Here is a 20,315-nt window from a genome sequence, read left to right as displayed (position 1 = left end):
CACACATACAGAGCGATGTCACCTCCCTAACTTCACTCACAGTGAAGAGTGGGGAATAAACAGCATGATGAAACCCAACACTACCTCTGCTGCTCTGTCAGCTGACAGTTGGAGGAACAGCCCAAGGATGTGCAACACGTAAACACACACATGCAAACACTGACACTCACTCCCAGGCCACACAGTGTACGGACAAACAAATCATTATTCCCAGAGATCAGAGGAGACATACTAATTGTTTTGCAGCGCATCAAAAACAAACTAAAGAACAAAGCAGGCCACAGCTTCAGAGCCACACTGCTTGAAGAAGCAACTAGATACGATTTAAACCGACGCGTAAAGCATTTGCAAATATTTGGAGTTTGGACTTGACAAGACTTAATTTCTGTTTACTTCCTCGTTAAAACCATAGGGGATAGACACAAGGGATTTCAGTGTTTTTCTCTAATCTTCAATGTAGTTTTGGGAGTGCCGCTGTTGCTTTAAACTGCAGTCAGAAGACAGCTGCAAAGCAAGAAAGCACCATCGAAACAAGAAGCCTGAACTGGTTGCTATGCCAAACATTCAGCTATCTGTCGATGGCTACAGAGACGCACAGAAGGGTTACAGGCCTGAGCCGAAGTAAAACTTACTTATATTGTAAGTACAATAAGAGAGATATATTAAACACGGCATATAATGTGGAACCAATGCCTCTTATGACTCATTTAAGCTTTCATAATTTAGACATTATATAAAATGAATGTCTTAAATGACAAATGACAGTGACATCACCCAGACACTAAATGCTAAAAAAAAAAAAAAGCTCATCTATTTCAGACACTAGGACAGAGTTATGTAAGTAGCTATATATACATAGGGCGGACAAAAAAACTGAAATGCTAGATAAAATCTTTGCAAAGCTTTTAGTGATTGATTTCTGTTTCGAGTTGTTGATTCACTTGGTAATAGATACATTTTATGTTAGATTTAGGGCTGCAACTAATGTTTATTTTCTTTGTTGATTATTTTCTCGATTAATCGATTAGTTGTTCGGTCTATAACATGTCAAAGAATTGCCTTGTGTGTCCACAACCCAAAGATTTTAAGTTTAATGTGGAAGAGGAGGAAAGACACCAGAAAATATTAGCATTTAAAAAGGTGGAAACATTACTTATGTCAATTAATCGATTATCAAAAAAGTTGGCGATTAATTTAACAGTTGACATCCAATCGATTAATTGCTGTAGCTCTAGTTGGATTAGATTGTATTCACCTGTCAATTGTGTTCACAGATTTCACATCATCCAAATATATTTCCAAGCTTTACTCACATCACTTTGAGCTCTGTTTTGCACCTACATTCAGGTTCTGTCATGTAAGTGAGTACAACTTTAATGCTTGTGCTACCGGTCTGGTGAGTCTATGAAACAGGAACTAACCCTCAGTGGGAAGACCAATGCAGTAACACCCTCTTGTGGCTCAACAGGGTACCGGGCTGAAGGCTGGTTTTAATGTGGGTGGATACAGAGACAGCTGAATAACTGGGTGAATGTGACAGTGTGACATCGCTATGTATTATCCCCGCTACAGTATTAGTCATCTTATGCAAATGCTTGACACAACTTCCCCATGAGTGCAGGGCTTATGTCTGTGAAAAATGAGCACGTTGCAGTGCCAGCAGAAAACGCCATGCCATGCTTCTCACTTCTGTTAACCTGAAAGCTGTCTTTCTCCTCTTTACAGGCTAATTATTTCTGTCTAGCTAGCTACATCCGATACAAGCTAGCCTAGCATGTTTGGGGTAACGTTAACGGTTGCTAAATACTCTCATTCTGTTTAAGAAAAATGACAATGAAGTTGTGATAGGAGGGCACCTCGTGTAAAATGACAACTGTTATGACAAAGTGAGAGTGGACAAAGCGACGAACTAAGAGCAGGCCGAGCTTGTCCGACATCTGTAATAAACTAACAACTACACAGTAACTTCCTGGCTGCAATTACAGCGACATGTTACTTTTATATAGGCCTAACATAACGATTCACTGACTATCCACTTAGTCAGACAGTGTGATATACAGGTCGTGTTTCCTTAAAGATGCTTAACCAAACTGCGAGTGAAAATGTTAGAAAAAGTCGCCAAAAAAATCGTCCTGTGATGCCAGTGGTTTACGAATCGCACCCAAAATGTTACCTGCTCGATATAGAGGAAGTTTTCTCTTCGTTCTCCATCTTTGCGAGCCTTTCTTCCCTGCTAACGCCAGACTTCGCTATTCTGTTGACAATCAGGTGCAGGGAGCACAGTTAGCGCTGAGGCATCATGGGGCCTGTAGGCGTGTCCTAGTTCATCATTATAAGGCTACACTGGTATCGCCCCCGCGGATGGACTTCAAGCCCCAGAATGCATCTGTTCCGTTCTTTCGATGTACGGCAAACAGCATGTACAGTATCACAAGCAGGCATACAGGGCCTTTCCTGAAGCTGGTAGTGGGGTGACGTTCAACAGGCCACGTGTGAGATTTTTGATCTGAGTACTTATTTATATCATTTCAGTGTTATTTTATTACATAAATATACATATTGTTTTGTAACATTTTTGTGTAATATGTCATAAATATATATCATAATAATAAAACAATTTGTAAGATACAACACACTTAAAAGTCAAGTACAACTAAAGAAGGACATTAAATGTACAGATACAGGAATAGGCTGCCGTCAGCCGTAGTAAAGCCTACATAACAATGATACAAGCCTGCATGTAAATTTGAAATACTTAACACACTCTTTAACACTGTGAGACCCGCATGAAGCTATGAATGCCTAATTATTCACTTTTATAATCTCATTTTAGCAATAAACCTTTTTCACATTTGACATTTTTGGCATGTCACGCCATCAGGAAAAATCACAGGTGTTATTTAATTAAAAATTGCTTCCTTTCATTCAGTTGTGTCAGCCAGCACGCACAAAACAGAAATGTGGAAACTGGCACTAAAGAGTACTGCTGTTATTATTCTCATTAGGTGCACCTGTGTTTAAAAAGTCGGAAAAAAGAATATTATCTCCTAGCAATACATCCATTGTAACTTTACTCTAGATAGCAGTTATCAGAACTAACTTCAGAGCTGACACAGTTAACACAAAATTAGTCAACAAACTTTTATTAATTAGTTGAGGGATACTAATGCACAGGTAATACAACAAGTTTGGGAGGAAAACTGTAACAGTTCAGACTCAAAGGAGGTGTTGATGCCTCCTATGTTAGGTTCTATACAGCTTAATTTCAGATATGGAAATCTTTAATACATCATTAGTCACCTGTTACCTATATATCATAACCAGTTATAAGCTACAACATCATCTCTTAAAACTCTCAACAGTTTCATCACGATGGCCCCGACGACAGAGGCGGATGCCATTTTCCTGCTTTTGAAGTAGGTAGCATACAAACCCAACCACTGTTGTCCAAATAAAAAGGTTAAATTCTCAGGCTGTCTAAGGGGCTTTCCAAGGACTAACCTTGGTTTTGGAAATAACATTGCTGACAAAGGGAAGACACTTGAGCCTGCTGTTTCCCCAGGTACAAAAGTCACACCACACACAGTCAGGGTAACTAGAAAGCTCCAACAACACTCCTAATTCAAGCCTATTTCATGGTATAGTAAGTGCACTAAATACAGAAACAAACACACATACATATGCCTTGTTGTCCCATATTGAATAGGTAATAATAAAGGACTCTCTCAATGTGTTTGTCATCGTGTACTGAAAAAGCTCAATTTATGTGCATCATCAAAATGGATAAAATAACAGTGTATGCCGACACATAGGCCTACAATGTTCTTTGTGGTCTACAAATTCTTCAACCTTTTTTTTTTTAGATTTCATAATATGTAAAAAGCATTTTCAAAGCAACAAATAAAAGAAGGGGGAGTGAAAAAAGCCATACAATTTTGAGAAGACACATCAATATCAAAATATCAGCAAGCCAACAAAACCAGCTAAATATGGTGTATTGCTGTACTCTCTAAACATGTTGCAGTTAGCTCACACTGCGGGATAGATATGTGTTGTCCACATCATAGGAAGACAGATAGTAAAGGGTGTGATAAAATATAAAATACCCACTGTTAAAAGCAGTGCCTAACTATCATATTGCAACACCAAAGCTTGTCAGGTAAACACAGTCAATGTGACGTTATTAATGAAACGAGTAACAAGCAGCTGATGAACTGATTCTGTGCCACAGCATAACACTCAACGCAAAGTGTTACCATTTCTGACATCCAGTCATTACAAAGGTGCTAACTGTTTTATACACACACGCGCACAGACGCACACACACACGCGCACACACACAAGGTCCGGACAACTCATATTGAAAAGGTCCGAGGACCGATCAGTGCTTGTCTAACTTATCTCCATCAGTTTAACCTGGATAGATAAAGGTCCATCCCGTTAACAGAGACAGACACATGCATAATCATCCCCACCTGAATAAACTCCATCAGTTGATTAATGATGGAGGAATTCAGCTCAAATCTTTGCTTTACAATATAAAAGGTCACGGCGCAGGGATGACACCACCTGGGACACATAAACTTCAAATTTCCTTGAAAATGTTCCGCTGACATCAGTGCTTGATTCAAAATGATGACATTGACATTTTGTTGGTGCAAAAAATTCAGAGGACTTGCCAGAAAGGAGAAAATGGCAGGATGGATTAATGGACCCACTGATGTACCAGGTCCTTAAGGTAGAGTGGCAAGTAAAGCACCCTTATTATCTCACCAGAATATCCTCACATCACAACTTTATCCCAAAGCTATCAGATTGCTATCTAGGTAATACACACAAGAGAATATAAAATAGATTTATGAGCTGTCTTTTTTCTTAAGCAAGCTAGTCTTTAACTTTATGGACATAGACTGCAAATATAAATCAAATATTTATGAGTTGTTTTTTTTTTCATTTGCTCAAATTGTTAATATATAATTGTGGATTCAAGTATCTACTTTAAACATGTTAAAGTGAAAATATTCTGATTGCACAGATTTTAGATTTGAAAAGATGTGTAGTAATATTGGAGTATTATTGTTTTTTTAAAATCTGAAGCTAAACTAACATTAGAGCAGCCTTAAGATTCAACAAGACCTGTTATGGCTTTATGTGGTGAGTCATAATTATACGGTCATGTTGGATTACAGAAACCACCTAGAAAGAGTTAACCATGCTGCTCATTACCCATGAAAAAGACAAATTTAATTTTTTTTCTCTAGTCTCAGTAAAATATTCCCGTTCCTGTTGCCTGACGGACAGTAGGTTAGGTTGAATACCCCTGGAGTGCAAAAATACAAGAGGGGAGCGAGAGGGGTTAAGGGTTAAAGTGCAAGGCAATAACTTTGAGCATCCAGGAATTTATTCATATACATCATTATATGTGAATCTTCATTTGCAATTTTTTTTCTGTTTAATAAAAGATTATTTTCCTCAACCTCTCTATAAAAGATAGTATTTTTATTCTCTCCTCAGCTCTTTGATTCAAGCTAAAGCAGTAGCCAAAATATGGCCTCTTTTAAAATGGTGTCACATCATTTGATTGTGCTGCAATGGTGCAACAAGCTTCACACAAAATTCATCCTTCTGTCCAACATTTAGCTTTGCCAGTCCTATTTTAGACAGGATACTTCAAGTTTTTTTTTGTGTGTTTAAAATCAATTAAACAATGCCATCTCAAGTGTTATTGTGACTAACTTAAAAATCTCAAACAATCACCTTTTTGGGTATTCTGCTTATTAACTTCAGTGTAAAACAACAGTGGAAATAATCGTTTGACACTTAATTTGGGTCGTCAAAGCAGACACCTTTCATCCTCGCGTGATTCGGATAAAATAAAAACAAATGTCACTGAAATGATAGCCACACAGCTGTAGGGAAAACAGAGTGAAATATGGTTAACGACTGACCAACATTTTAGCTTATATGACATTTGCTAACTTGAAACATGAAAGGTTAAAAAACAAAACAAAAAAAAAAACAAGGACTAAAAGTAAAACTGGAAAGAAATTTTAAAAATCAACTTCGAAACATTGCACTACAGCACACACTGCAAAAATTGTGATTGCTCATGATCTAATTGGACGTGTCAGGCTTGAAAATGACAGATGGCATCATTGCTTTGAGTATATAGATATATAGATATAGATAATGTTTATGTACACAGTACAGTATATCTGTGAAAAAAAATGTGAAAACACTAGCTATCATTAAATGACTTCACCATGCTAATAGAATATCCTTTTTCAAACCTCTTAAACACAACATGAATCTCGTACAGAGAATTACTCTGCATTTGTTTGGGATACTACCTCTGTTTAAAAAACGCTATCCACGTGGAAGTCAGGATTTGCATCTGGGCTGACTACTGACACCCCTGCTGTGAGTACAGAAGCTGAAATGTGTGCCTTAAAAGGGGGACAAAAAGTGGAATGGAGAAATAAAACACTACTGTCACATGAGTATTGTTAATAACAGTAGAAATATTAACTCTGGGGTTTCAAACCAAGATTGAAGTCTCTAGTAAATGTTTTACTTCCTAATGGTTGATTCAACTTTCTTCTCAGTGCCAAGTCCTTGTGTTGAGGTCCTTTAGCTTCCTGGCGTAACATTTACAGTAAGCATCCTCTCTGGCTCCTGGGTCGACAAAAGCAGAGCTACTCTGACAACGACAGCCTCTTGGGTTTGCTTCGTCTAGCGGCAGAGGGCATGGGCTGTCTGTTTTGGCCTGAATTAGCACTGTCCGTTGGGTCGGGGATCAGGGTTGGGGACTGTGTTGGGCCCGAAGAAGGGCTCGCAGCAGGGGTTGAGTTTTGAGTAGTGGTGGGTGCGTCAGTTTTTGTCTGGAGGGGGGCAACCACAGGAGGGCGCTCTTTGGGCTTGCGGCCCCTCTTCTTACCAGTGGTGGCACCGTTCCTCACCTCGGCTTTGATCCCATTGTTCTCCGGGCCTTTACTCTTGCTACTGGAGACCACCTGACTGGCTGCTGCACGAAACCAGTTCTAAGTAATTAAAACACACCATTAGTAATCAGCTTAATCTCTGAAGAAGAAACAGGAGCATATTTCTACTGTAATTAGCATGGCAAACAACCATGTCTGAATACAGTAATATGGAGCCCCTGAAGTCCCATAAGATGGGAATTATTCAAGAAGCTGTTAAAGTGTGGGAAATTATATGTGTTCTTTACTGCGCTTCAATTTTTCCGCACTTGTTTGGACAACATAGGCATCTTGTTTCACCACAAGTAACACTTAACGTAGGGTGTTATAGGGCTGATGTCAAGGTGTTGGTGTTGTTTCTAGAACATCCTAACCAATGCTGCTCCAGGAACATCATTTAAACTTACGAAACAGCAAGGAAAACCACATATGGGTCTCTCAGGAGATCAGGGTTCTTATCCTATTTGGAACTTATTCCAGTCCATGTTTTCCCCAAGTTGCTGTGCTGTGACATTACAAAAACGTGATTGTTTCAATGACGGTCCTGGAGCAACATTAATTAGGATGTCCCATGATATCAAATCATCCGTATACACTGTGGAAAAGCTGTTTTTACTGTATATTAATGGATTTCAGTGAAACAAAAAAAAATGAGATTTTTGAAGTTTTGAGCTGAGACTGACCCACCTGTGAGTGTGTCTTACTGATGTGGTACTTCACACCGCTCTCTGAGCTAAACTCCTTCTGACAGATCAGACACGTGTACTTCCCCAGTTCTCCACCACCCTGCAACACACACAGATAGACACACAGTGTATACATGTTATTCAGCTTAAAACAATATCCACAGCAACGCATGCCTGGTGATTCTGCAGCCATTATTATTAACACCACAGCATGTCACCTGTTACACACCAGATTACCTGTAGATATGAGTTAACAGCAGGAGCCAGATGTAAAACCAATGCGTACGCCTTTACCCATAGATAAACTGGTAATTATAAAGGAAGAATGTGTGGTAAGAATATGCACCTCACACATATATCAGACCATGTGTACACATGTTTTTCAAGGGATAGCTGCAGTTGAAACGATGAAGTGGACATGAAATATGAGGTGAGAGATGTAACCTCAGGGTAAAACATTGTTTGTTTACGTTATTTGAAAATTTGACCGCAGCGTACGCAGCATTCAGTAAAAGCAGAGAAGCGCATTTATAAACTAAATTTAAAATTATCCCTCCCTCCCTGCTAATGATTGTTTCATTTCATCCTGAATTGCGAAGCACTTGTAAGGTCTGTTTCAATATGAGCTCAATATATTAATCACTGATCATCCATCTGACGTTTAATAATGATGACTAGGATATTACCGCGATGATGGTTTACAGGTACATGTGCGTGCACAGCATTAATAATATTCAAAGCTTTGCGTCATGGATGTGCTTAATGGCAGCTGCTCTGGTGCAAACATGGTCGATTAAACTTCGTATTTTCTGTTCTTCTAGCTCTAATGACGAGTGGAACCGGCACATGTAGCTATATGCAAACGGATGTTTAATGGCATTCCTAAATCCATGATTTAGAAATGAAGCCTGTGCACGTGCGCCTGTTTCCACAATGACTCATATTTATAAAAAATATTCAGGTCAGATCATCTGGCTACAAAAGTTAGAGAGCAAAATGTGCATTCCTCTTCTCATACCTTTCAGGTCACATTGCTGTAATGTGTTTGTCAGCTTCATGCTGTTTTCACATCAGGTTAGCAAAGTCCTTTACGACTTAATTACATTTTCTTTGAAGTCTCTTTTTTGCGGTCGTGTTTATTGTTGTGCTGTCTTGTATTTTATTGTAGAGTAGATTGTAGAGTAGAAGTAGATTGCAGAGGCAAAGTACACATGCAAAAGAATGATTAACCAAAAATAGAAGTCACGATGAGAACAATCGTGACCTGCCTATGAACTACAGTACGAATCTAGGTTAAAATTCTGTGGGAATTCCACTTGTGTGCGTGTGCGTTGCTAAAGAGGCAAATGTAATCAGGTCAGTGGCTGTGCTGCAGGTGAGTGTTTGTACCTGGCTGCAGTTGGCGAGGTGAGCTTTCAGTCCTGACACACTGGAATAGACAGCTTCACAGTTCTGAGATGAAAGAGAAACAAACAAATATTCCTGTGAAATCAACAGCCTCAACAAAATCAACACATCTTTGAATCAACATTTTGTTAAGTTCAAATACGGAAGGTGATTTCCTACAGATGGTGACACATTAAACCAGTCAATGCTCTTTACTTCATTGGTGCAGCAGATGAAGCCCTTCTCCTTGACTTGGTTCTTCCACGTCTCTAATAGCTCTGGGCTGAAGTTGGGGAGACCCGGTCGGGTGTAGTTTAACTATGAAAAAAGAGAACATTTACATATTCACATCAGTTAAAGACATTCCAGTATTCTTGGTAGTGTTATAGTTTTCAAGTGTGTGTATAAAAAAGAAAGACTGAGGGACATATTCATCTGTTGATGGCACTTGCACCTGGTGTTTCTGTGGAGCCTTTTCATGTAAATGTTGGCTTTGATGTGTGTCAGTGTGTAATCCCATTTGTACTTGTGCGAATGTGCTCATGTCTGCAAGGAATGTGGATCATGTGTGGCCAGTGCGTCCACTCTCTGTCCTCACCCTCTTGCTATCAGGCACCAGGTCATCCTTGATGCGGCGCTTGGTGCCCCAGTCTTTCGCCAGCTCATCCTCGGCTATCTCCTGCAGGTGGAACACCGCCACCTGAGCTGACCGGCGCCTCACTCTGCCACTGGGGGTCCGTTCAAAGTCATCCCCCTGGCTCTGGTTCTGTGCTGCTTTTTCTTTGCCTCGCCCCCTCTCCTTTTCCTTTTCCCTGTCGTTGTCCCTGGCTTCTCTTTCCTTCTCCTTAAGCTGGACGGATGGTGCTTTCTCCTGCCAATCCTTCTTCTCAGGCTGGCTTTGCTCCTTCTTGCCTCCTGACGGAGATTCCTCAGAGACAACCTGGAGGAGCAGTAGTGGAAAATGTGGATAAACTTAGCTACTTATTACAGTAAAACATAGGAAACAGTAAAAAAAAAAGTCTGCCTGCTATAATGACGATCTTACCCTCTCTTTGCCGGTGTTGTTGTTGGTGTCAGTGATATTGTCCTTGTTGTGGTTGGTAGTGGCTGTCATGGTGGTGGTAACAGTCGGGGAGTGTTCGGTACGCACATGATAGTCTCTGCCAGCCTTGGAGCGGTAGGTTTTTCCACAGCGCTGGCACAGAAACACAGGCTTCTCATCGTCAGAGAACTCTCCCCCACAACGTTTCTGGTGGTACTGGTACCCCATCAGACTGGAAAAGTGGGCTGAACAGCCCTGTATATGTGTGTGTGTGTGTGTGTGTGTGTTGTGTGATCGTGTGAGGCCGGTGACAGAAATGAGACAGAATGAAAACACACATTAAGCAGGAAATTGGGTAAGTGGCACAAAGTGTAGGTTTAATGGAACGATAGTACAGCAGTTGGTCAATATTTTGCGGCTACTGTTAAAAAAGACAGAGATAACAGGAGGAAACTGCTCATTTTTCAGTGTGAGGACATGTCACAGTAGAGAGTCTATTTTTTGCAGCTCTCTCTGCCTTTTTGCACTCTAGTGTGAGTAATGGGAAGCAGAGTGTTGATGTGGTTTTGGGCAACATGTCAAGAACAAGGCATAAAGGAAAAAGGAGAGAGAGAGAGGTAAAAGGAGGCAGACACAAAAAGAGGAGCCTGAGGAAAAGGGAGAAACCAAATCGAAACTGGCAGATGTGGAGAGAGGAAAATGTGACATGAAAGACAGAAAAGTCGGGCAATGGAAATGAAGGACACTAGAAAGCAGGAGTAGTAAAGAATGAGAGAAAGGAAAAGAGAAAAAGGGACACAGGAAGAAAGAGGGGGTGCATACCTCAGTAGGACACTTGATTCGTCCCATCTGTTTGAGCACTAGGCGCAGCCTTTCTCTCTCCTTGTGCGTGTCGCCCGTCTGGCCTTCGCTCCCCGAGGGCTGAAGGGGAACAAACACAACGTCGCGTAAGCGTGTCCCACCACGTCAACTCCCCCTCCCTCCTGACTTGGAAAAAAAAATGGTGATGAAAATGTGTTTTCCATCTCATGTGTTCACACTGTGCCAGGATCATTAAATGGTTTCATGGTGAGACTGTTACTCAAGGCATGTTTATGACAACTGTCAAACTCGTGTTTTCACTCGACCGTGGGCTTGTGCCAAACCCCAGCCAAGACCAGAACAACAGATGGCGGGGCTGCCAGGGAGGAGAAAGAAGAGAAGTGCAGGGGACTGGAGAGAGTCTGGACTTAGTGAGGAATCCCAGTGGAGCGAACTTCATGTGTTTTCTCATGTGTTAACACAAAGAGAAAGGACTGAGATGACTGAGACACAACCTTAGTTTTCTGTAAAGGTAAGAAGTGGACGGGAAACTGTGACAGAGCGTAACTCCTTCGAGTAAATCATCCTCAAGCCAGCAGGCAAGAGAACAGACACCAGCTCAGCCACTGATTTACACTGGGGGCATGAAACGACATCAGCATGTATTCTTAATGCCTCTATCGGAGACAGAAAGAGCGCAAAAGAGCAAGCGCAGGAGAAAGAGAGTGAGACAATAGGCGGCAGTATCACAGTAGCAACAGCAACATCAAGGTCAAACTCAGTGGGTGACCCCTGTCCTTCTGTCAGCCCTCTGTGTTTTCCCCACATTGCACTCGGGCTGTGCCACGTGACCACACTGAGAACATAATGGTCCTGAGGTTAGTGGAAATGCCAAGTCAAATCATATACAAAAAGCACATCAAACTTCATAAGTCATAACATATAAACAATAGAAAGGTAACACAACCAGCAACATTAACAAAAACTAATGAAAAAAACAGGCAGAAAAAGTAGTATATAAACTATACTATAAAAACTAAACTATAAAAATATATTAAGATACTGTACCAACTACCATTGGACAATACAATACTGTGTCTCAGTGCATTTACAGAAACAACATCTCTGTGAATATGTCCTAAGAAGACCAAGACTGTCAGCACTTGCTGTGTACTGTGGACAAAAACGCACAAGCCAAAAAAAAACAACAACATGTATATGAATAAATATAAAATGTCCTCAATGACCTGTTTGGTCGAAAACCTGACCCAAAACACACTTTAACATGCAAAAAAACCCCCAAGTGTATAACACCGGTCACACCTGCAAATGATCAAAGCCTTCTTTGATCAGCACAATCACAGACGCCAACACAGGATGAACACAGTGACGGCTGTCACAAATGTTTTAACTAATCTAAAAAACATGTTCAGTACCTTGCTGAGGAAAACTACCTTTGAGCATCTGACTTTTAACACACACACATAGTTGGTGTCTTTGCTCTGCAAGACTGGACTGCTGCCAGTAACGTCAGAGCACAACAGGTCCATACTGAAGACAAATGGCTGTATCAAACAGTTTAACCAGGCTGACACAGACGGTACAGCCATCTATCATCACTTTTAAACTGACAGTGACACCTAAAGCCCTTCACACACGTATACGTGCATGTTCACAAGCTGTATAATATCATATACCATTGGAAAGAAAGCTCACGTAAACACAAACACTAATGCCGCATGCTGCAAGGTTTGACGCACGTACGTTCATTAATCTTTCATGATACTTTTTGAAACAGGCAGTGTTGAATTATTCAGCAAACTTCATAGCAGTACCATTGCTCTAATGCAGGAGTGTCATGATAATATCTTAATGAAGCTATCTGCTGTCAGAGTTAAGACAGCTGCGGGAAGAAATGTGAGTACTTCAAGGACAAGAATACAAGTTCAAATGTATGATCCTTTACGAACCCCCGAGATCAGATTTTTAGAGAAGGGCATAGCAGCTGACGATGAATATTCAAAAGATAAAATGTAGTATAGCTCATGGGAAACGGATGCATTCCTAAATGTGTATATGTGTACATGCAGGACAACCGTCACCAAACACCGTGAAAGCTGACACTAGCAGTAGTGTATGGTGGATGTCCATACATAGAGTCACAAGTGCAAGTTTGACCTCCTACTGAGTGGATGTAGTGCTTTGGTGTGGTGTCCAGTAACTAACTACCCTGGTCAGTATGTCAGTGTGACAGTGGTGAAACACAAGATATCTGTGTTCCAAAAGCATCCTCATCTGGACTCCTGAGTGATGGATGAGGGAACAGATCGGGTCAAAAATAAAACTTAATGGAATCGTTATTAAACGCAAACTTTAGAAATTACTAGCTCATATGTATGCATGTGTGTGATGTACCTTGGTGGTGTGTTCAGCCATGGTGTGGTAGTTGAGGCCGGCCTTGGACCTAAATTGTTTGTGGCACTGCTGGCACTTCAGAGCATCCTGGAGCTGCAGGGGTTGAAGGCCAGATAGAGTATCAGATAACATTTCTATGAAAGGAAACTTACAAGTAACCCTCTCTTTATGGTGATAAAGTTCCTACACATTTTCCATGGTCTGATTCAAGCACTTTTCATGCATTTTCAAGGTACATTTTAAAGCTTTTTCAGAACCTCACAGCTGTGGTAAATTAGATCATACAAAAAAAAAGTCTACAATGTATATACTTAAAATTATTATTCAAACTGGCATTAAATTTGATATGATTGTACAAACAACCAAGTTTCATGTTTCAAAATGTGTCATCCTAGCCTGGCTGGGACAATATAAAACATTTTATTACGAACATAATGAGGATACAGTTTCAAGCACTTTATCCAAAATTCAAGCACTTTTCACACCTTGAAAACGCTACATTAAAATGTAGGTATTTTCCAGCACCTGTACAAACCCCTTTGGCTAACTCTTTATTGGATCTATAAAAATGGCAACCTTTCATCTATAACCTAATATTGTTTGTTACTGGTGCACAATTGTGGTCAAGATAAAGCACAAAGGACCAGAAAAGCCAATTTAACACATAGTGTTCTTTCTCGTAGATTTCTCTCCACACCTCAGTATTGATCTGGAGGTGTTTTGATGGTGAGTGACCCAGCGGTAATGTGGTGATTCTGTCATTGCTTAATGGCAGACTGTCACTTTAATAGAGTCATACGGGCCACTGGGCCAAAGAGCCATTAAAATGGCTGTAGGAACACGTCTCTCTGAGGGCCTCCAGGCTGCTGCGCCACTCCTGCTGGGTTGTTCTTGGGAAAAGCTCAATATAATGTAGTTGGATTAACTTCTTCTGCACTTCACTTCTAATTCATTTTTTACGATTGACCACAATTGAGTGCAATGCAAATGAACCACATGCTTATACCGTGTCCATCCCCATGATTCATTTCACTGATATTAGCTTTCCTATCAGAGCAGATGAGTAAAGACTATTACATGAGAAAACTGGTTGGGATTACTGTACTGAGATACTGCCTAATGGTATTTCTGAGGACTTCAATCAATATCATTTCAGTAAAGGCTCCCTAGACTCTGCACAATGGGGTCCTCAGGGACAGGTATCTAATAACACTGCAAAGTTATAATATCGTGTGTAAACTATCCTCTAGGTTTAGAAAGCTTTATTTTATAATCAGAATAAAGTTTGATAGCACTTTTGGCTCACAAAAGTTTTGTCAGTGTGTAAACTGATATTACATGATGGTTTAATATGGACATGTTGAATTTACAGCAGGCAGCTTCCTCCAGATGTAAAACCAGTGGTAAACAGCTTGTACCGAAGTGTTTGTCAGGTAAACTTTTTTTTTGTTTCACAGAAAGCTCTGCGAGAGCGCACTCACTCGCTCCCAGTTTGATGGACAGCGTTACTGCCGACTGACCTTCTGGCAAATCTCCATGTGTTTCTTGAGGCCGTGGATTGTTTTCCTGGTGACGATGGAGCAGGTCGGACACACCACTTCCCCTCGCTCTGAGATCGCTCGCTGCCATTGAGTGTCAGGAACAGCACCTTAGAAACATGCGAAAGCGGTGTTACTCCCAGTTAGCCTATCAAATAATGCTGGTGTGCCTTGTGGTTGGGTCAGATAACTTTGAAGTCAGTTACTAAATAGAAATTACATGGTACATTTTAGTAACATATTCCAAAGGATTACAAAAGAATTGTAATCTAATCTGAATACATTTAGATTACTTTAAAATCAAAAATTTAAAATGTTGCACATTATAATAAAAAAAGGATGCAGCGAGTACCACAAATATTATTTTTTCTCTTTAAACATTTTAAACCATTTACCTCTACAAAAAGCAGTAATATGCTTTTAATGAGTCAATAGGGAATTGGTTATTATGGTTGGTTGTCACTAAAGTTTCATAATTTTAAAATGACCATATTTTAAAGAATTTATCAATGTACTGTATGTAAACGATGTAATAATTTTTTCAAATATATTTTGGACTGATTATACTTACTTATTTTTTGTAATCTGAATACTTAAAACAGACTACATGTCATCTATTACTATCCAAACCTGCTGGCATGGTTGTGTACTTAGGATTCCTGATTCCTTGATTTACCTCTTAATTTTATGCTAGATTTAGCAGAGCTAATGTGTAGTTAGTGAGTGTAAATAATCTCTGATTGATTCCCTGTCAGATATTACAGTAGTCAATTTAAAATGTCAGTCAATTAACCAATCAGCTGATAGGCAGAAAATATCTGCAATTTTGATGATCAGTTAATAATTAAGTTCAAATTTAAATCAAATTTAAAAATTAGTCCCAATTAAAAACTGAGTATTTGGTGCTGTTGTCTGTTTTATATTGTTTTATTGATTGAACAACAACAACCTGAAGGCATCACATTCCCTTCTGGGAAATTGTGAGCAGCATTTTTCATAACTCTCTGACATTTTATACATTAAATTAACTGACACCTCAATCAATGATGAAAATAATCACTGGTTGTAGCCCTGAATCACTATTTTGTGATAGTTATAATGTATCATATTCAGGTTGCAAAATTCCAGGATTATTCAAGTAGAAACATTCCATGGGAATTATCAGGAATTTATGGAAATGTATGGTAAATAACAGGAATAAAATATGACTATGTCATATGCAGAAAGAAATAAAGACAAAACACTTTTACCATATTATAAGCAGAAATGTTTATAATCCATTGTTATAAATATTAAGAAAAAAAAATCAACAATTCAGTTGGGTTGAACTTTAATTAAATGCAGCTCACTCCAGTAATATAATCAAGTGATTGGAAGCCTGTAGTTCTTGGCTCAGACTGTGCAAAAGTGTTGGCAGTAGTGGAGGATGCACACTTGATGGGAGAATGCACCGTGCATGCAGAGGGTTGTAATTTCTTTCCTCTTGAATGGGACGCTGAAAAAATATCTGTACGTGTGATGAAAGAGTGTGTTTAAAATTCAATAAAATGGGCATACTTTTGTCCAAAACATGCTGTTAGTGTTGCTTTTTATGTGTATTCCCCCCCATTAATAAATACTCTTGCTGTTAAACGGTACAATGTTTATATTGAAATTATTGGAAACCTTCCAGAGAATTTCTGAGAATTTTAATTGGAAATGTATCAACCCTTTTACAACCCTATTTAGGCCTAAGAAAAGTTCTTTAAAGTAATAACGTTTGGGCTTTTGTTGACTTAAAAATTGGGTCAAGTCCTACATTTTTATGAGCAAACTGACTTATTAAAAAACTGAGAAGGTGTTCACCAGAGCTCGTTGTGGCTGGGTCTTTCTTCGACGACTGACTTGCCGTCGGTCTTCTCTGGGGCTCCTCGCTAAACCCACTCCCCTCTGATCTCTTCGCACGGCCCGCCTTCAGCTTCTCCTCCACCTTAGTCATACCTACAACAAACACACGCACATAGAAACACAGTCATGGTAGTAATTAATACTCCCATTGAAAGTATTCAAGGTAAAGTGAGAGATACCAGCAAGGGATAGATTGAGGACAATGCTGAACAAGAGAAGTACTAAAAAAAGGGAAGTTGATACAGGGTGTTAGAAAATAGAAAACCGCTCAAAAGAGAGAGAGAAAAATGAGAGAAGGGGGTTGTTTGAGTTCGACTGAATCAGTGACAGGCAGACTGAAAAAGAGCGAGAGCGAGCAGTGAGTCCTGCAATCTGTGGATGAAGTGTTTGATAAGTAGTTTGCAGCCCTGTGTATGCTATATGAGTCACTGAGCATTTTCATATGAATGAGACAGAAAGAGAGAGAGACGGGAAAAGCTCTGTGTGACTGTGCGAGCGCGATGCGTGCTTGGTGTGTGAGTCGCTGATTCATTTAGCCGGATATGAAACACCTCTACAGTTGCCACATTAGCACTGTTAAACGACCAGTACCATTGATCAGCAGCAGTAGGGAGCGTTCACAATCGCTCAAGCAGCCAATTTAGTAGAAGTTCTTCTGAATAAGCCCTCAACCCACAATTCTCGTAACTATCTTCAATCAGTAGTACATATGTCCTCCCATGGTTTTTCATTATTCAGTAAATTATCGTATGGATCCTGTGGCTTGCTGTATTGTCAGTAAACAATGATGCATCAGCCAGTACATAGTAACAAACTCTACTTCATTAATAATATCACACCCACAGGAGATTACTCCATATAGTTGCTTGATTGTTATGGGTAAGTGTTCATTAGAAAATGTGGCTTTAGTGTTTCCCACACATAGACATTACTTGGTCAGGCGCCCCAGGTATATTTGGTTGCCCAATTTTTTGTAAACTGTTGTTAAAACTGTTGTAAGAAATGTAAGAAATCACAAACGCGAGGTGAGGTTTTTAGGCAATGTTTTAAAACATATTGCTGACGGCAACAGAGCAGACACAGACTGGGAGAGAAACAGGGAGGCGAGGCAAGCCATTGTGTGCATTAAGGTGGACAATTAATTCTGAAAAAGATTTTTAAGTCTCGTTCTCGGGTCGTTAAATACTAAAGCTTTATGCTGTTTTTACCTTTCAGTCCAAATGTTCCGGATATAGAAGGCTGCTCTCCCGTAAATTTCTTAGGCGTTTTCTGCTTCCGTCCTAGCTCAAGAGAAACACACAGAGCAAGGCAGGGTCAAACGCATACAAGCATTTAACGAGAACATGAGATCTGTGACACAAAGAGTAGTAAACTGTAATCTTACTGTGCCTCATTCGCTCCGGGTCTTCGTCAGGGTACGGAGGGGGAAGGCTGCCCCCCTCGCTCTCACTGCCGCCCGCATCTGACGACGTGCTTTGGGACTGCGACTGCTGGGACTGAGGCTGGACCGGCTGCGACTGGTGAATCTGCTGTGAAGGCTGGCTGTGGCTGTGCTGTTTCCTCTCACTCTTCTGGTGGGCCAGCTCCCCATTCTGAGAGGGCGTGGACACCTCGTGGGTCTTTTTCACTTTGAAGAACACCGGAGAGGGAGGACTGTTCTCCATGGGCCTGAAATCACAGAGCGAGGGAGGACAATTTTCGGGCAGTCAGCATTATGACGTTACGAGTACACTTATGTGGCTCGGTGTGGGTGGGAATTTGAGCTCTAAATCCCAGTCACCTTTTCTTGGTGTTAAACTTGACAGGGGTCTTTTGAAGCTTAGGCTGCTCGTCCTTGGGCTCCATACTGACCCTGTCTGGGTGGTTCCAGAGCTTGTGCTTCTGCAGGCGCACCTTTGTGGCAAACACTGCCTCGCAGTAGGGGCAGCCGTGACTCAGCTTTTCAGCTACGGTGGCCTGAAGCAAACACAGACATGAGGAGAGGGGATTTAAACTGAGCTCCCTCCCTAGGCACAATGAAATGACAGTGGGTAGCTTTTACTGGAAGACTTCAACTGACTAATCACAGGTTCCTGAAACAACAGCTTATGTAATTATCACTTAATATTTGGGGTGTGAGCGTTACAAATTCTCTGGAGGTTTAAACTCGGATTTAACTTTACAGCTAATTTATCACCAACTGCAATCGTCCTTCTTTTGGTGCTTTTCTCCAATAACTTTACTGTGATGAAGTCTATACTGAATCACAAAGTAGAAGTAGCCGCATAGCGGGAAAGAACATAGGTAAGTGACTCACCCCCTGGCAACGTTGATAGTGGTACTTGACGCCATAGATGCTGGGAAACTCTAACCAGCAGCCTGAACACGGACACTTAACCCTGGAGCGACGCTTAAACTCTTCCTTCCATTGTACTATCATATGGGCCTGCTCGGGGGTCAGGAAGAGAGAGTTCAATACAGGCAAAGATTATTGCTATACTGTGCTTTATATATTGTGCATAATCATAGGGAGCTGCCTACTCTGTGCAGGAGAAAAATGAAGCCCACTTCAAACACCCAGTCAGTTCAAAGAGATACTCACAGGGATGCTTCTCAGTTCCTGCACTTCTGCTTTAGGACGACCTTTCCTCTTCCCCTCTGCTGGCTCATCACATACCGGACCTGGCAAAATGAGAGGCAAAGCCATATGTTAGTGCAGATACCGCCAGTGCTTTACATTCACTGAATGGAACATTTTAATTACAAGTAGGACGGAAAGTAATTGCAAAGAATATAATATTGTGATTATTTCAACAGATATGCTGTAAGAGTCACGATTTTGCTTGAAGGAGCATTTTTTGCATTACGCTGAAAAAAATATTAAAATCATGCGTTTTTTGCGGGGGTTTGAACAGAACAAGCTTGTTCCTTTATGTCAAAAGACTGTGATTTGTAGGTCGGTGCATCTCTGTAGCAACACAATGCTTTATTCATAATAGCATTTTCTTCTCACAAGAAGCTGACTCAAAGTGCTTGACTCAAACTGTTAAGTCAAGAGGTCGGTGTGTTTACCCGCAAAATTACAGCTCGAAAACAGCAGATAACAGACATTACTAGAGCTACTGTGTGAGTTAATAGATTGAGTCAAGCATAGAGAACACTGCCAACAGAGCCAACCGATCATGGCGCAGTGGGGTTGGTCTTGGAAGAAGTCGAGTGGGATCTATAATAACGGTATTATGGCACATTTTACCTTTATGAAAAAATTGCAGCTCCTCCGATTTGGATATATTTGGATTTGGATGCAATTAATTGTGCAGCCCTAATTACGAGGGCTAACGTGATGATCGAGAATCATAGAAACTTTCAGAGTGTGCCATGTTCTTGATCCAAAGTGTGGAAACTTTGCCTTAGACTTAGCACTTCTAGATATAGTCAAGATATTTCACAAAGCTCCACAAGTAACCAGCATAAATAACCCAAAATGCCTGAAATACATTCACATTTTAAAACCAAATATGGACATAAACACGTAAAACCAAAACAAATGCTGTATATACAGGAAGTGGGCAAGTTTTAGGATGTGTAAACCATGTTTTGG

General features: G+C 40.4%; 1 protein-coding gene across 5 annotated transcripts in view; it reads right to left on the bottom strand.

Moving 5' to 3' along the window:
* Positions 1–3,127: 3,127 nt before the first annotated feature.
* znf512b (zinc finger protein 512B) overlaps positions 3,128–20,315 on the bottom strand; it is a 31,805-nt gene continuing 14,617 nt past the window's right edge. For 2 of the 5 annotated variants that reach the window (XM_084367387.1, XM_084367389.1), the window contains 15 exons: positions 19,317–19,396; positions 19,032–19,160; positions 18,516–18,691; positions 18,120–18,403; positions 17,944–18,015; positions 16,694–16,828; positions 14,831–14,958; positions 13,311–13,403; positions 10,917–11,015; positions 10,098–10,349; positions 9,651–9,992; positions 9,269–9,370; positions 9,056–9,118; positions 7,668–7,766; positions 3,128–7,040 (listed from right to left, as the gene is read on the bottom strand). In XM_084367387.1, coding sequence (XP_084223513.1) covers positions 6,696–7,040; positions 7,668–7,766; positions 9,056–9,118; positions 9,269–9,370; positions 9,651–9,992; positions 10,098–10,349; positions 10,917–11,015; positions 13,311–13,403; positions 14,831–14,958; positions 16,694–16,828; positions 17,944–18,015; positions 18,120–18,403; positions 18,516–18,691; positions 19,032–19,160; positions 19,317–19,396 — 2,399 coding nt within the window. In that variant the 3' untranslated portion in view covers positions 3,128–6,695. The remainder of the gene's footprint in view (positions 7,041–7,667; positions 7,767–9,055; positions 9,119–9,268; positions 9,371–9,650; positions 9,993–10,097; positions 10,350–10,916; positions 11,016–13,310; positions 13,404–14,830; positions 14,959–16,693; positions 16,829–17,943; positions 18,016–18,119; positions 18,404–18,515; positions 18,692–19,031; positions 19,161–19,316; positions 19,397–20,315) is intronic. The other 3 variants (XM_084367390.1, XM_084367391.1, XM_084367388.1) reach the window with 2 other exon arrangements.

The sequence above is a fragment of the Pagrus pagrus genome, assembly GCF_965226575.1.
Source record: "Pagrus pagrus genome assembly, chromosome: 11".
Lineage (NCBI taxonomy): Eukaryota > Metazoa > Chordata > Actinopteri > Spariformes > Sparidae > Pagrus > Pagrus pagrus.
Note: the sequence above shows the minus strand (reverse complement) of the source record. Positions and strands in the feature narration are given on the sequence as shown.